Source organism: Oncorhynchus mykiss, chromosome 3, assembly GCF_057628025.1.
Source record: "Oncorhynchus mykiss isolate SJ-2025 chromosome 3, ASM5762802v1, whole genome shotgun sequence".
Classification (NCBI taxonomy): Eukaryota; Metazoa; Chordata; class Actinopteri; order Salmoniformes; family Salmonidae; genus Oncorhynchus; species Oncorhynchus mykiss.
This window is the reverse complement of record NC_143024.1, coordinates 17512501-17529893: the sequence shown is the minus strand read 5'-3', so window position 1 is coordinate 17529893 and position 17393 is coordinate 17512501. Positions and strand designations below refer to the sequence as shown.

The 17393-nt window shown below is 43.2% G+C and overlaps 1 protein-coding gene across 2 annotated transcripts in view; it reads left to right on the top strand.

The window, feature by feature from the left end:
• Positions 1-2140: 2140 nt before the first annotated feature.
• The window catches only part of LOC110535663 (cadherin-17), a 27843-nt gene continuing 12590 nt past the window's right edge, over positions 2141-17393 (top strand). Inside the window, exons 1-6 of one of the 2 annotated variants that reach the window (XM_036966983.2) lie at positions 2141-2339; positions 10381-10437; positions 10968-11057; positions 11142-11279; positions 17090-17225; positions 17314-17393. The exon at positions 17314-17393 is cut by the window's right edge and continues 79 nt beyond it. In XM_036966983.2, the coding sequence (XP_036822878.2) occupies positions 2223-2339; positions 10381-10437; positions 10968-11057; positions 11142-11279; positions 17090-17225; positions 17314-17393 (618 nt within the window). In that variant the 5' untranslated portion in view covers positions 2141-2222. The remainder of the gene's footprint in view (positions 2340-10380; positions 10438-10967; positions 11058-11141; positions 11280-17089; positions 17226-17313) is intronic. The other variant, XM_036966990.2, reaches the window with a different exon arrangement.

Genomic DNA, 17393 nt, shown 5'->3' with positions numbered 1-17393 from the left:
ATAATGTCAAGTGAGTGAGATGTCAAGGTAACATTCTGGAGGAGGAGTCAAGAAACAGGAAGTGGTTAGAAGCCTGATTAAATTGTATTTGTCTGTCTGTGTGTGTGTCAGGGGCATAGGCATGGGTGGGGTGGACACAGGCCCATTCACTGGGGAGACAGGCCCTGCCAGGTCCACCCAATTAGATTGAGCAAAAACAAAAAAATGCAGGCCTATCCACAAACAAATTTCTGGCTATTTCCCTGGTGTATCTGTATGTGTGCATGCGTGTATTTGCGTTCCTTATCTCAGAGGCAAGGTAGATATCCTAATCTTGTTTCAGTACTTTAACACTGATTGATCAAAGTAGACAATTATCGATTATGGATCACCTACTGAACGAGTCAGCAGGGAGATAAATACCTTCATCCTCATCATCATCATCGAAGGGTTTGCAAGATGGCAGCACGATTACAGACCAACCTTTCATAGAGGGGCAGAGAACTACAGAGATTGTAACGCCTGTCGTCGGAAGGAGTGGACCAAAGCGCAGCGTGAAAAGTGTTCATGATTCTTTTATTATCAAAAACCACTCGAACAAAGTAACAAAATGAAAGTGACCAGTTCTGTCAGGTAAGAGACTAAACAGAAAATAAACTACCCACAAAACACAGGTGGGAAAAAAGGCTGCCTAAGTATGATTCCCAATCGGAGACAACGATAGACAGCTGCCTCTGATTGAGAACCACACGCGGCCAAAAACAAAGAAATAGACAACATAGAATGCCCACTCCAAATCACACCCTGACCTAACCAAATATAGAAATAAAATGGCTCTCTAAGGTCAGGGCGTGACAGAGATATGGGTTTGTGGTTATACATTTTCGTAATTCTCAACTAACCACATGGTACCTTTAGATTAGACCAGTGGTTTTGAACTTTTTTTAAAAAAAAAATTTTTTTTTTATTTAACCTTTATTTAACTAGGCAAGTCAGTTAAGAACAAATTCTTATTTACAATGACGGCCTACCCCGGCCAAACCCAGACAACGCGGGGCCAATTATGCGCCGCCCTATGGGACTCCAAATCACAGCCAGAGGTGATGCAGCATGGAGTCTTTTGAATCTTCTTGTGATGCTAAGTGCACAACACCAAGTCAGCAACTGTAAATACGACAAGATCACCTGGCATGTCTTGACTATTTGGGATACAGTTCCTTATTCCACCAATCAGCACACTGTATCAGTTCATTATTACAGGGGACCTATCAGAGGTGTGTGTCTGTGTGAGAAGCAGTCATATCTGTGTCTCAGCTAAGCTCCTCTAAACAGCTTACGACTAGACATTCTCAGACAGGAAGCAGTCATATCTGTGTCTCAGCTAAGGTCCTCTAAACAGCTAACCACTAGACATTCTCAGACAGGAAGCAGTCATATCTGTGTCTCAGCTAAGCTCCTCTAAACAGCTAACTACTAGACATTCTCAGACAGGAAGCAGTCATATCTGTGTCTCAGCTAAGCTCCTCTAAACAGCTAACTACTAGACATTCTCAGACAGGAAGCAGTCATATCTGTGTCTCAGCTAAGCTCCTCTAAACAGCTTATTGTAGACATCTACAGACATTCTCAGACAGGAAGCAGTCATATCTGTGTCTCGGCTAAGCTCCACTAAACAGCTTACTACTAGACATTCTCAGACAGGAAGCAGTCATCTGTGTCTGACCTAAGCTCCTCTAAACAGCTTACTACTAGACATTCTCAGACAGGAAGCAGTCATATCTGTGTCTCAGCTAAGCTCCTCTAAACAGCTTACTACTAGACATTCTCAGACAGGAAGCAGTTCATAAAGTTAAAGGTTAAAGTCCGCTTTGAGTGAGAAACTTTTCCAGTCCTTTGTAATCCCCACCTCCACCCTTACAGATTGTTCAGTCTGCCTGCTGGTTTTGACTGTGCGGTGATGAGTCCAGTAGCCAGTTGTATGGTTCTACAGAGATGAGCCTTTAGCTTGTAGTAACAGTAAGAACTCTAATAGGGGCTTAGCACTAAATATTCATACATACATTACAACCTACAGTACTTTTGGTTCCTGTGTCCCGTTCATGGTTGCCATTCTGTGACGATCATGTTATATTATACTATAATAATGTTATATTAATTTATTACATCCCTTAGTTACACTCACTTCTCCTGTCCCCCTGTTTCTCTATTGGCTCGGCCTGTTGTAGGGGCGGGGAGATTAGACAATGATTAGGTTCAATAAAGTATTGCATGTTAATGTTGAGTTAACGTTTGACCAGGCTGGATGGGGCAGTAGTGATCACACTACAGTCGAAGGAGTGAAACGGGAACTCTTAAGTAAGGTATGTCTCTCCCTCTTCCTCTCTCACTCTTTCTCTCCCTATCTCTCTGTCTTTTTCTGTGTCATCAATGTTGAGTTGAAGCCTGTATCTATGTTGGTTACTTCTGTTTTCTATATGCGTGTTTAATATTGAGCATTTTCCATTAGGGGATTTCTTTTGGGGTGTGTGTTGTGATCTTGACTTGACTTTGCCAGGGCCTGTGTGTATATATGGCATCTTGAAGTCTGTGTTATTGAGCACCACTGTCCTGGGGCCACTGTGGCTTCTGGGCTCTGGTTTCTGGGTCAGACACAGGGGCCTGGGTTTGATCAGTCTGGTCTAGTCTGGTCTGGTCTTGGGGGCAGAAAGACACTAAATGTCACTCAATGTCGGCCTTCTAGAGACAGGCCTACATCAGGCCTCACACAAAGTTTGAAAAAATGCATTCTACAGGTTGAGATGAATCTGTTTTTATAAAGGAGACATGTCCCAACATGTCAGAGTAGTGTGTTTCCTTTAGTCCTCCTTTAGTCCTTTAGTCCGGTTTGCTGTGTTCTGATCCCCATGTGTTGAGCATGATTAGTTATGGCGATTCTGGCGTGTGTCAGTCAGCCAATCAGTCAGTCAGCAGGGACAGAACTCCTGGTGACACAGTGACTAACAGAAGACAATTTGTGTTTTAGGAGAAGGTCGTAGAAAAGGTCGTAGCAGTAGGTAGATAGTGAGACAGGTAATGGAAGTTCTATGTAGACACCACAGGCGGCTGGTGGAACCTTAGTTGGGGAGGACAGGATCATAGTAATGGCTGGCATGGAATAAATGGAATGGTGTCGAACACATCAAACACATGGTTTCTATGTGTTTGATACCATTCACTCCATTCCAGCCATTATTATGAGTCATCCTCCCCTCAGCAGCCATCTGAGGTAGGGGAAATGAAATGGAGTGTGGAGCATATCGTGCTGTGAGCGAAGCAAAGGTCGTCTGCAGCGGCAAGCCTCAAAGTCACATTCACACTCTTAATGTCCCCCATCACCTCTCTCTGCCCTCTGCAAGACTGGTCATACACATAGACTCACACATACTGGACACACTATAGACTCATGTACTGGACACACTGTAGACTCACAATACTGGACACACTATAGACTCATGTACTGGACACACTATAGACCCACACGTACTGGACACACAATAGACTCATACGTCCTGGACACACTGTAGACTCACATGTACTGGACACACTATAGACTCACATGTACTGGACACACTATAGACTCACACGTACTGGACACACTATAGACTCACACATACTGGACACACTATAGACTCACACGTACTGGACACACTATAGACTCACATGTACTGGACACACTACAGACTCACATGTACTGGACACACTATAGACTCACACATACTGGACACACTATAGACTCACACGTACTGGACACACTATAGACTCACATGTACTGGACACACTATAGACTCACATGTACTGGACACACTATAGACTCACATGTAGTGGACACATTATAGACTCACATGTATTGGACACACTATAGTCTCACATGTACTGGACACACTATAGACTCACACGTACTGGACACACTATAGACTCACATGTACTGGACACACTATAGACTCACACATACTGGACACACTATAGACTCACATGTACTGGACACACTACAGACTCACATGTACTGGACACACTATAGACTCACATGTACTGGACACACTATAGACTCACATGTAGTGGACACATTATAGACTCACATGTACTGGACACACTATAGACTCACATGTACTGGACAGACTGTAGACTCACATGTACTGGACACACTATAGACTGACATGTAAAACACACTGACACAGATAGAGAATCAGGTAAAAAACACTGACACCAATAGAGAAACGGGTAAAACTGTCACGTATACTCCCTCTCCGGCCTCGGAGAGGGAGGCTGCTGATTATCCCCCACACCTGTCACCATCGTCTCACACACCAGCGCATCATGACACTCACCTGTACTCCATCACCTCCTTGATTATCTTCCCTATATCTGTCACTCCTCTTGGTTCTTTCCTCAGGTGTTATTGACTCTGTTTCATGCCGGTGCGTTGTTTGTGTTTCGTGTTTATTGTTTTGTTTATTTAATAAAACATTCACTCCCTGTACTTGCTTCCTGACTCTCAGCGCACATCGTTACAAAAACACACTGACATAGATAGAGAAACGGGTAAAACACACTGACACAGACAGAAAAACAGGTAAAACACACTGACACAGACAGAGAAACAGGTAAAACACACTGACACAGACAGAAAAACAGGTAAAACACACTGACACAGACAGAGAAACGGGTAAAACACACTGACACAGATAGAGAAACAGGTAAAACACACTGACACAGACAGAGAAACAGGTAAAACACACTGACACAGACAGAGAAACAGGTAAAACACACGGTACAGATGCATTTCCTGTTGAGGTATAATATATCTACTCTGTTGTCGTTGTACATAACAGAATGTCCTGTAGCCTGTCATGGAGACGTGTACATAACAGAATGTCCTGTAGCCTGTCATGGAGATGTGTACATAACAGAATGTCCTGTAGCCTGTCATGAGGACGTGTACATAACAGAATGTCCTGTAGCCTGTCATGAGGACGTGTACATAACAGAATGTCCTGTAGCCTGTCATGGAGACGTGTACATAACAGAATGTCCTGTAGCCTGTCATGAAGATGTGTACATAACAGAATGTCCTGTAGCCTGTCATGAAGACGTGTACATAACAGAATGTCCTGTAGCCTGTCATGAAGATGTGTACATAACAGAATGTCCTGTAGCCTGTCATGAAGACGTGTACATAACAGAATGTCCTGTAGCCTGTCATGAGGACGTGTACATAACAGAATGTCCTGTAGCCTGTCATGGAGATGTGTACATAACAGAATGTCCTGTAGCCTGTCATGAGGACATGTACATAACAGAATGTCCTGTAGCCTGTCATGGAGATGTGTACATAACAGAATGTCCTGTAGCCTGTCATGAGGACGTGTACATAACAGAATGTCCTGTAGCCTGTCATGGAGACGTGTACATAACAGAATGTCCTGTAGCCTGTCATGAAGATGTGTACATAACAGAATGTCCTGTAGCCTGTCATGAAGACGTGTACATAACAGAATGTCCTGTAGCCTGTCATGAAGATGTGTACATAACAGAATGTCCTGTAGCCTGTCATGAAGACGTGTACATAACAGAATGTCCTGTAGCCTGTCATGAGGACGTGTACATAACAGAATGTCCTGTAGCCTGTCATGGAGATGTGTACATAACAGAATGTCCTGTAGCCTGTCATGAGGACATGTACATAACAGAATGTCCTGTAGCCTGTCATGGAGATGTGTACATAACAGAATGTCCTGTAGCCTGTCATGAGGACGTGTACATAACAGAATGTCCTGTAGCCTGTCATGGAGATGTGTACATAACAGAATGTCATGTAGCCTGTCATGAGGACGTGTACATAACAGAATGTCCTGTAGCCTGTCATGAGGACGTGTACATAACAGAATGTCCTGTAGCCTGTCATGAAGATGTGTACATAACAGAATGTCCTGTAGCCTGTCATGAGGACGTGTACATAACAGAATGTCCTGTAGCCTGTCATGGAGATGTGTACATAACAGAATGTCCTGTAGCCTGTCATGAGGACGTGTACATAACAGAATGTCCTGTAGCCTGTCATGAGGACGTGTACATAACAGAATGTCCTGTAGCCTGTCATGGAGATGTGTACATAACAGAATGTCCTGTAGCCTGTCATGAGGACGTGTACATAACAGAATGTCCTGTAGCCTGTCATGAGGACGTGTACATAACAGAATGTCCTGTAGCCTGTCATGAGGACGTGTACATAACAGAATGTCCTGTAGCCTGTCATGGAGATGTGTACATAACAGAATGTCCTGTAGCCTGTCATGGAGATGTGTACATAACAGAATGTCCTGTAGCCTGTCATGAGAACGTGTACATAACAGAATGTCCTGTAGCCTGTCATGAGAACGTGTACATAACAGAATGTCCTGTAGCCTGTCATGGAGATGTGTACATAACAGAATGTCCTGTAGCCTGTCATGGAGATGTGTACATAACAGAATGTCCTGTAGCCTGTCATGAGGACGTGTACATAACAGAATGTCCTGTAGCCTGTCATGGAGATGTGTACATAACAGAATGTCCTGTAGCCTGTCATGGAGATGTGTACATAACAGAATGTCCTGTAGCCTGTCATGAGGACGTGTACATAACAGAATGTCCTGTAGCCTGTCATGGAGACGTGTACATAACAGAATGTCATGTAGCCTGTCATGGAGATGTGTACATAACAGAATGTCCTGTAGCCTGTCATGAGGACGTGTACATAACAGAATGTCCTGTAGCCTGTCATGGAGATGTGTACATAACAGAATGTCCTGTAGCCTGTCATGGAGATGTGTACATAACAGAATGTCCTGTAGCCTGTCATGAGGACGTGTACATAACAGAATGTCCTGTAGCCTGTCATGGAGATGTGTACATAACAGAATGTCCTGTAGCCTGTCATGGAGACGTGTACATAACAGAATGTCCTGTAGCCTGTCATGGAGATGTGTACATAACAGAATGTCCTGTAGCCTGTCATGAGGACGTGTACATAACAGAATGTCCTGTAGCCTGTCATGAGGACGTGTACATAACAGAATGTCCTGTAGCCTGTCATGGAGATGTGTACATAACAGAATGTCCTGTAGCCTGTCATGGAGACGTGTACATAACAGAATGTCCTGTAGCCTGTCATGGAGATGTGTACATCAAAATGCTGACGTTTTGATTGTGTGTGTTATGGAGTATATTTACATGTTAGTCATTTAGCAGACTCTATTATTCAGAATGACTTACAATAAGTGCGTTCATCTTAAGACACTGTAGCTAGGTGAGACAACAACACATCACAATGGTATCAGGTACATTTTCCCTCAACAAAGTATTTATCAGCAAAGTCTGTGCTAGTGGAGAAAGAGAAGTACCTTTTTGGGGGGGTGGGGTTTCAGATGTTTTCGAAAGATGGACAAGGACTCTTCGGAAAGTATTCAGACCCCTTGACTTTTTCCACATTTTGTTACGTTACAGCCTTATTCTAAATGGATTAACTACATGTTTTTCCTCATCAATCTACATTACAATCCTTATTTACATAAGTATTCAGGCCCTTTGCTATGAGACTTGAAATTGAGCTCAGGCGCATCCTGTTTCCATTGATCATCCTTGATGTCACGTTCTGACCTTAGTTATTTTATTATGTCTTTGTGTTAGTTTGGTCAGGGCGTGAGTTGGGGTGGGTAGTCTATGTTCTTTTTTCTATGTTGTGTTTATGTGTTTGGCCTGGTATGGTTCTCAATCAGAGGCAGGTGTCGTTCGTTGTCTCTGATTGAGAATCATACTTAGGTAGCCTGTTTGCCCCATTTTAGTTGAGGGTGATTGTTTTCTGTCTCTGTGTCTTCACCAGACAGAACTGTTTCGTTTTTCGTTTCTGTCTATCACTTTGTTATTTTGTATTTTCGTGTTCAGTGTCTTTTCATTAAAACATGACGAACACCTACCACGCTGCACATTGGTCCGATCTGTCATACTCCTCATCAGAGGAAGACAAATTTCGTTACACTTGAGATGTTTCTACAACTTGATTTGAGTACACCTGTGGTAAATTTAATTGATTTGACATGATTTGGAAAGGCACACACCTGTCTATAAAAGTTCCCACAATTGACAGTGCATGTCAGAGCCAAAACCAAGCCATGAGGTCGAAAGAATTGTCCGTAGAGCTCAGAGACAGGATTGTGTCAAGGCACAGATCTGGGGAAAGTTACCAAAACATTTCTGCAGTGTTGAAGGTCCCCAAGAACACATTGGCCTCCATCATTCTTAAATGGAAGAAGTTTGGAACCACCAAGACTCTTCCTAGAGCTGGCCGCCCGGCCAAACTGAGCAATCGGGGTAGAAGGGCCTTGGTCAGGGAGGAGACCAAGAATCGAATGGTCACTCTGACAGAGCTCTAGAGTTCCTATGTGGAGATGGGAGAAACTTCCAGAAGGACAACCATCTCTGCAGCACTCTACCAATCAGGCCTTTATGGTAGAGTGGTCAGACGGAAGCCATTCCTCAGTAAAAGGCACGACAGCCCGCTTGGAGTTTGCCAAAAGGCACGTAAAGACTCTCAGACCATGAGAAACAAGATTCTCTGGTCTGATGAAACCAAGATTGAATTCTTTGGCCTGAATACCAAGCGTCACATCTGGAAGAAACCTGGCAGGATCCCTACAGTGAAGCATGGTGGTGGCAGCATCATGCTGTGGGGATGTTTTTCAGCGGCAGGGACTGTGAGACTAGTCAGGATCGAGGCAAAGATTAACGGTGCAAAGTACAGAGAGATCCTTGATGAAAACCTGCTCCAGAGCGCTCAGGACCTCAGACTGTGGCGAAGGTTCAGCTTCCAACAGGACAATGACCCTAAGCACACAGTCAAGACAACGCAGGAGTGGCTTCGGGACAAGTCTCTGAATGTACTTGAGTGGCCCAGCCAGAGCCTGGACTTGAACCCGATCGAAGATCTCTGGAGAGACCTGAAAATAGCTGTACAGTAACACTCACCGTCCAACCTGACAGAGCTTGAGAAGATCTGCAGAGTAGAATGGAAGAAACTCCCCAAATACAGGTGTGCCAAGCTTGTAGCATCATACCCAAGAAGAATCCAGGCTGTAATCGCTGCCAAAGGAGCTTCAACAAAGTACTGAGTGAAGTGTCTTAATACTTATGTAAATGTGATCGTTCCGTTTTTTATTTGTAAGAAATTAGCAAAATGTTCTAAAAACCTGTTTTCACATTGTCATTATTGGGTATTGTGTGTAGATGAATGATTTAATCCATTTTAGAATAAGGCTGTAACGTAACAAAATGTGGAAAAAGTCAAGGGGTCTGAATACTTTCCGAAGGCACTGTGTATATATATATATATATATATTTGTAAGGTTGACAGGTGTGTGGGTGTGTGTTGTGAATCCTCATGAGTGTTTATAGTGAAGGAGTGTCAGTAGAGATAAGAATTGGCTCTCAGTAGAAGTATTCTGTTCCTCATATCTGTCTCTGTCTCTCTATGACTGTGCTGCTGTTGGGGCAAGGAGGAGCTCACAGACGGACACTATTTCAATCTACAGTATTACACACACACCTTTAGGGTGGTTTTACTCTCTCTGTTCACCTGCCCTAAACTGTTGTATCAGGCTCTGAGGTCACTGTCAGGTCATGGGGGGGTCTGACACCTGAGTGTCCTTTCACTAACGAATGAGTCATGTCTGGAGGGGGAGGGGGGTGATGGTCATCCAGTCATATTCAAAGGGAATACTTCCTCTAGATAGCCTAGCTACCTGTCCCCTCTGCCCCTAGAGCTTAACACTCCCATGTATAGTCAGTCATGGCTGACCCTGGCTCAGATTTTTCTAACCAGGAGGCGGGGCTTTCTGGTTGAGTGGGAGGAGTCCTACACATGAAGGCCATTGACTTCCCCATCAGCTCAAAGTCTGTCTGATAACGAGAGAGATAGTGTGGTCCTGGCAGGGGACAGTTGGACTACAGTACACTCCCTTAGTGGATCCCTGTTAGTGATACTAAGATAGAGCCTGTTTGCCCTTGACTCTAGTCCTTCAAGTGAATTAGTAACAGACTCTACTACCAGGGAATGTGCTGAAAAACGAACCACTTCTCACCACTGGTGGACCCCTACACACACACACAAACACACACACAAACACTGGTGCACTGTAGTCATAGTGCCAGGGAGGAAAAACAAAACGTGCACACAGGTGGGGCCAGGGGGGGGGCCCAGGGACGAGTTTGGGAAGCCCTGACCAACACAACCTCTCATTGACAAAGGCCTTATTACAGTCTACCTCTGTGTTTTCTAATCCTCCTCCACCCCATCCTCTCCCTCTCCTCTTCCTCCTCTCCTCCCTGAAGCTCATCATGGCACATCCCACAATGCACCTGCTGCTGCTCAGCCTCCTCATCGCCACCGTGAGTTTGAGTTGTATACTGTATTACTCTACATACATGAACTCTTACATTGATATTTGACTGTCACTGTTTGAGGAGTGAGACTTCTCTGGGTTCTGTTCCGGTTTGTTTCTGCAAGGTGAGCTTTGGCTCTGGTTGGCTTGGAAACGAGCCACAGGGCGTTGTGCCGCCCTCTGTGACTTATTAGCGTTACTGAAAGATTGAATGAAGGACAGACGCACAGGCTCACGCAGACCAGACAGTCTCCTTCAGTGGGAATCTGTAGAGTCGGTCAATGAGTAACTGTCCTTCTGCAAGGAGAGAGAGAACCGCATGCTGTAGTGTTTTGTCCTTGAGAACACCAAGGGTTTTACATTTTCATTACAGCCTGGCACACCGGATTCAACTAATCAAGGTGTTCATTTATAGTTGAGTGATTGAATCAGGAGTGCAAGTACTGGGCTGGTGCAAAAATGTGCAACTCTGGAGCTTTTCAACGACTGGAGTCCAGGAACACTGGTCTACTGTATATTCATCAAGTGTTGTGATAGGCTGCTGGGAAAGGCCTGGAGAAGGGACCACTGGAGAACAAGGTTCTAGACATACCAGAGGGGACACCTGTACCCTACGCCCTCTACCAGGTAACACACACACACACACACAAACACGCACCTGTTCCCTTAATTTCTGGTCTTTGTATTAATACATTCTCCCTCCGTCTGCAGTTCCAATCGTCCCACCTCGAGGTTGATGGGTTCAGATTGACAGGAGAGACTGAAGGAAAGATCAGCATCTCAGAGGACGGCTGGCTCTACCTGGAACAGACCCTGGACTGGGCCCACACACAGACACATACTCTGGAGGTGACACACACACACACACACACACACACACACACACACACACACACACACACACACACACACACACACACTGACACACATACACACACACACTGTAGAAGTTAACACACACACACACACACACACACACACTGTAGAAGTTAACACACAATGTAGAAGTTAACACACACACACACTGTAGAAGATAACACACTAGAAGTTAACACACACTGTAGAAGATTACACACACACACACACACACACACACACACACACACACACACACACACACACACACACACACACACTGTAGAAGTTAACACACACTGTAAAAGATAACACACACACACTGTAAAAGATAACACACACATACACTGTAGAAGTTAACACACACACTGTATAATTTAACACACACTGTAGAAGATAACACACACCCACACTGTAGAAGATAACACACCCACACACACTGTAGAAGTTAACACACTGTAGAAGATAACACACACTGTAGAAGTTAACACACCCACACTGTAGAAGATAACACACACTGTAGAAGATAACACACACACACACACACTATAGAAGTTAACACACACTGTAGAAGTTAACACACACACACACTGTGGAAGATAACACATACACACACTGTAGAAGTTAACACACACTGTAGAAGATAACACACACTGTAGAAGATAACACACACTGTAGAAGTTAACACACACACACTGCAGAAGTTAACACACACTGTAGAAGTTAACACACACACACACTGTAGAAGTTAACACACACTGTAGAAGATAATACACACACACACACTGTAGAAGTTAACACACACACACATACACACTGTAGAATTTAACACACACTGTAGCAGATAACACACACTGTAGAAGTTAACACACACTGTAGAGGTTAACACACACACACTGTAGAAGATAACACACACACACAGACTGTAGAAGTTAACACACACAGACACACTGTAGAAGATAACACTCAGACACACACTGTAGAAGTTAACAAACACACACACACACTGTAGAAGTTAACACTCACAGACACACACTGTAGAAGTTAACACACACACTGTAGAAGTTGACACACACAGACACACACTCTAGAAGTTAACACACACACTGTAGAAGTTAACACGCACACACACACACACACTGTAGAGTTAACAGACACACACTGTAGAAGTTAACACACACAGACACACACTGTAGAAGTTCACACACACACACACACACACACACACACACACACACACACACACACACACACACACACACACACACACACACAGTAGAAGTTAACACACACACACACATACTGTACAAGTTAACACGCACACACACACACACTGTAGAAGTTAATACATAGACACACACACTGTAGAAGTTATCACACACACTGTAGAAGTTAAAAACTTCTTCAGGATCGGTGGGTCCCCTGCGGGACTGTTGAGCTAACGTAGGCTAATGCGATTAGCATGAGGTTGTAAGTAAGAAGAACATTTCCCAGGACATAGACATATCTGATATTGGCAGAAAGCTTACATTTTGCACTGTCCAATTTACAGTAGCTATTACAATGAAACCATGCTATTGTTTGAGAGTGCACAGTTTTGAACATGAAAAGTTATTAATAAACCAATTAGGTACATTTGGGCAGTCTTGATACAACATTTTTAACAGAAATACAATGGTTCATTGGATCAGTCTAAAACTTTGCACATACACTTCTGTCATCTAGTGGCCAAAATCTAAATTGCAGTTGGAATAAAACACGATGGTCTTTCTCTTGCATTTCAAAGGTGATGGTACAAAAAAATACAAAATAATGTTTTTTTTTGTTGTTGTATTATCTTTTACCGGATCTATTGTGTTATATTCTCTTACATTCCTTTCACATTTCCACAAACTTCAAAGTGTTTCCTTTCAAATGGAATCAAGAATATGCATATCCTTGCTTCAGGGCCTGAGTTACAGGCAGTTAGATTTGGCTATGTCATTTTAGGCTAAAATTAAAAAAATGGGTCCGATCCTGAAGAGGTTTTAAACACACACAGACAAACACTATAGTAGTTAACATACACAGACCACACAATGTAGTAGTGTTACAGGAATTAAATTCCTCTGTTTTAATACCCAATTAAAATCAAACACTCTGTCAATTCATAAGTATTTGTATGACCCTTATTTGTATAAAATGGACAGAGCCCAGTCTTAAAGTCAACCAGCAGCTTTTATTCACGAGAGTACTGCACCTTACACATTTTACCACAGGTTATAAACTGAAAATGACGTCATTAGTTTTAGTACCAGCCCGTGTCATCTCCGCTCTAGTACAATGTCTGTATGGTTCTCACATCGTCTCTCCCTATTAAGATGATACATGACCGAGCCTAGGCCAGCTGGTGTAGATAAGCCTTCTAGCCAGTCTGGCTATAAGTTCATTCATTTCTACCATGGTACAGACAGTCATTGTTCTAATTCTTGATTATATTTGCACACATTATATTCAGTACTAAGATTAAAAATAAAATTCATGCATATACAGTAACATAATAGTATTCTGATTAGTACATATACAGTAACTGATTAGTCAGTCCTGATTGAAATGTATACATAATTAGTCATCATTGATAAAAATTCCCTTAACAAGTAGTTAACATACACAGACAAACACTATAGTAGTTAACATACACAGACAAACACTATAGTGGTTAACATACACAGACCACACAATATAGTAGTTAACATACACAGACCACACACTATAGTAGTTAACATACACAGGCCACACAATGTAGTAGTTAACATACACAGACAAACACTGTAGTAGTTAACATACACAGACCACACAATGTAGTAGTTAACATACACAGACCACACACTATAGTAGTTAACATACACAGACCACACAATGTAGTAGTTAACATACACAGACCACACACTGTAGTAGTTAACATACACAGACCACACACTATAGTAGTTAACATACACAGAACATACAATGTAGTAGTTAACATACACAGACCACACACTATAGTAGTTAACATACACAGACCACACACTGTAGTAGTTAACATACACAGACCACACACTATAGTAGTTAACATACACAGACCACACACTATAGTAGTTAACATACACAGACCACACACTATAGTAGTTAACATACACAGACCACACACTATAGTAGTTAACATACACAGACCACACAATGTAGTAGTTAACATACACAGACCACACACTATAGTAGTTAACATACACAGACAAACCCTATAGTAGTTAACATACACAGACCACACACTATAGTAGTTAACATACACAGACCACACACTATAGTAGTTAACATACACAGACCACACACTATAGTAGTTAACATACACAGACAAACCCTATAGTAGTTAACATACACAGACCACACAATGTAGTAGTTAACATACACAGACCACACACTATAGTAGTTAACATACACAGACAAACCCTATAGTAGTTAACATACACAGACCACACACTATAGTAGTTAACATACACAGACCACACACTATAGTAGTTAACATACACAGACAAACCCTATAGTAGTTAACATACACAGACCACACACTATAGTAGTTAACATACACAGACAAACCCTATAGTAGTTAACATACACAGACCACACACTATAGTAGTTAACATACACAGACAAACCCTATAGTAGTTAACATACAGATGATACAAGTTAGTATTTGATGTCCATCCATGTCATGGATGTGGACAGACAGGTGGAAACTGCCCACTAGGGGCAACAGTGAGTGCTGTTACCTTCAAGTAGGTTTGGGCAATGTGGAAGGGGATGGTGGATGGGCCTCTGATTCAAATCAAATCAAATCAAAGTATATTTGTCACACGTGCCGAATACAACAGCTGACCTTACAGTGAAATGCTTACTTACAGGCTCTAACCAATAGTGCGGAAAAAAAAAGTTGTGTGTGTGTAGGTAAGTAAAGAAATAAAACAACAGTAAAAAGAAATTTGAAAATAAGAGTGGCAAGGGTATATACAGACACCTGTTAGTCAGGCTGATTGAGGTAGTATGTACATGTAGGTATCGTTAAAGTGACTATGCATATATGATGAACAGAGAGTAGCAGTAGCGTAAAAGAAGGGTTGGTGGGTGGTGGGACACAATGCAGTTCTCCTCTTCTCCTCTTAGCCAATGTGCGGGAGCACTGGTTGGTCAGGCCAATTGAGGTAGTATGTACATGAATGTATAGTTAAAGTGACTATGCATATATGATAAACAGATTAGCAGCAGAGTAAAAGAGGGGTTGGGGGGGGCACACAATGCAAATAGTCCGAGTAACCATTTTGGTTACCTGTTCAGGAGTCTTATGGCTTGGGGGTAAAAACTGTTGAGAAGCCTTTTTGTCCTTGACTTGGCACTCCGGTACTGCTTGCATTGCGATAGTAGAGAGAACAGTCTGTGGCTGGGGTCTTTGACAATTGTTAGGGCCTTCCTCTGACACCGCCTGGTGTAGAGGTCCTGGATGGCAGGCACCTTAGCCCCAGTGATGTACTGGGCCGTACGCACTACCCTCTGTAGTGCCTTGCGGTCGGAATCCGAGCAATTACCGTACCAGGCAGTGATGCAACCAGGATGCTCTCGATGTTGCAGCTGTAGAACCTTTTGAGGATCTCAGGACCCATGCCAAATCATTTTAGTTTCCCGAGCGGGAATAGGCTTTGTCGTGCCCTCTTCACGACTGTCTTGGTGTGTTTGGACCATTCTAGTTTGTTGTTGATGTGGACACCAAGGAATTTGAAGCTCTCAACCTGCTCCACTACAGCCCCGTCAATGAGAATGGGGGCGTGCTCGGTTCTTCTTTACCTGTAGTCCATAATCATCTCCTTAGTCTTGGTTACGTTGAGGGATAGGTTGTTATTCTGGCACCACCCGGCCAGGTCTCTGACCTCCTCCCTATAGGCTGTCTCGTCTATGTCGGTGATCAGGCCTACCACTGTTGTGTCATCTGCAAACTTAATGATGGTGTTGGAGTTGTGCCTGGCCATGCAGTCGTGGGTTAACAGGGAGTACAGGAGGGGACTGAGCACGCACCCCTGGGAAGCTTCAGTGTTGAGGATCAGCGTGGCAGATGTGTTGCTACTTACCCTCACCACCTGGGGCGGCCTGTCAGGAAGTCCAGGATCCAGTTGCAGAGGGAGGTGTTTAGTCCCAGGTTCCTTAGCTTAGTGATGAGCTTTGAGTGTACTATGGTGTTGAACGCTGAGCAGTAGTCAATGAATAGCATTCTCATATAGGTGTTCCTTTTGTCCAGGTAGGAGTGTGGAGTGCAATAGAGATTGCATTATCATTCCAAAGGTTGCATGTTCAAATCCAGCAGTAGAAAGTTGTTTCAGATTTTTTTTTTATTAAGCCTATCCCAAACCTTAACCCTTACCTTAACCATTCAGAGTTAATGTCTAACCTTAACCCTTACCTTAACCATTCAGAGTTAATGTCTAACCTTAACCCTTACCTTAACCATTCAGAGTTAATGTCTAACCTTAAGAATTTGGAGTTAATGCCTAAGCTTAACAATTCTGACTTAATACCTAAACTTAACCTTAAACACATCCAAATTTGACATTTGGAACAACTTGGATGAACGTCTAATTCTGATGTGAGACTGTGAGAGCTGGTAGGACACACACACAGACATACACACACTGTCGATTCACAGATCTGACAAGTACCTGCATGCACACACATACACAATGTAATTTAGTATAGACCCACACACACATCCCAGCTTCATGTTGTTGTTGTTGTTGTTGTTGTAGCTGGAGGCCTTAGTGGGTTCAGAACCAGTAGAAGGTCCAGTCATCATCACCATCAACGTGTTGGATGTCAACAACCACGCCCCGTCCTTCAACCAGACTGACTACATCGGCATCGTCAGGGAACGTACCCCCGCAGGTCTGTCTGCCTGTCACTCTGTCTGTCACTCTGTCTGACTGACTGTTTGTCTGTCTGTGTGTGTGTTCATTATGTGTGTGTGTTGTAGGTGTTCCATTTGCGCGTGTGTTTGCTACTGACCTGGACGACCCAGAGTCTCCCAACGCCCATCTGAGTTACACCCTGGTC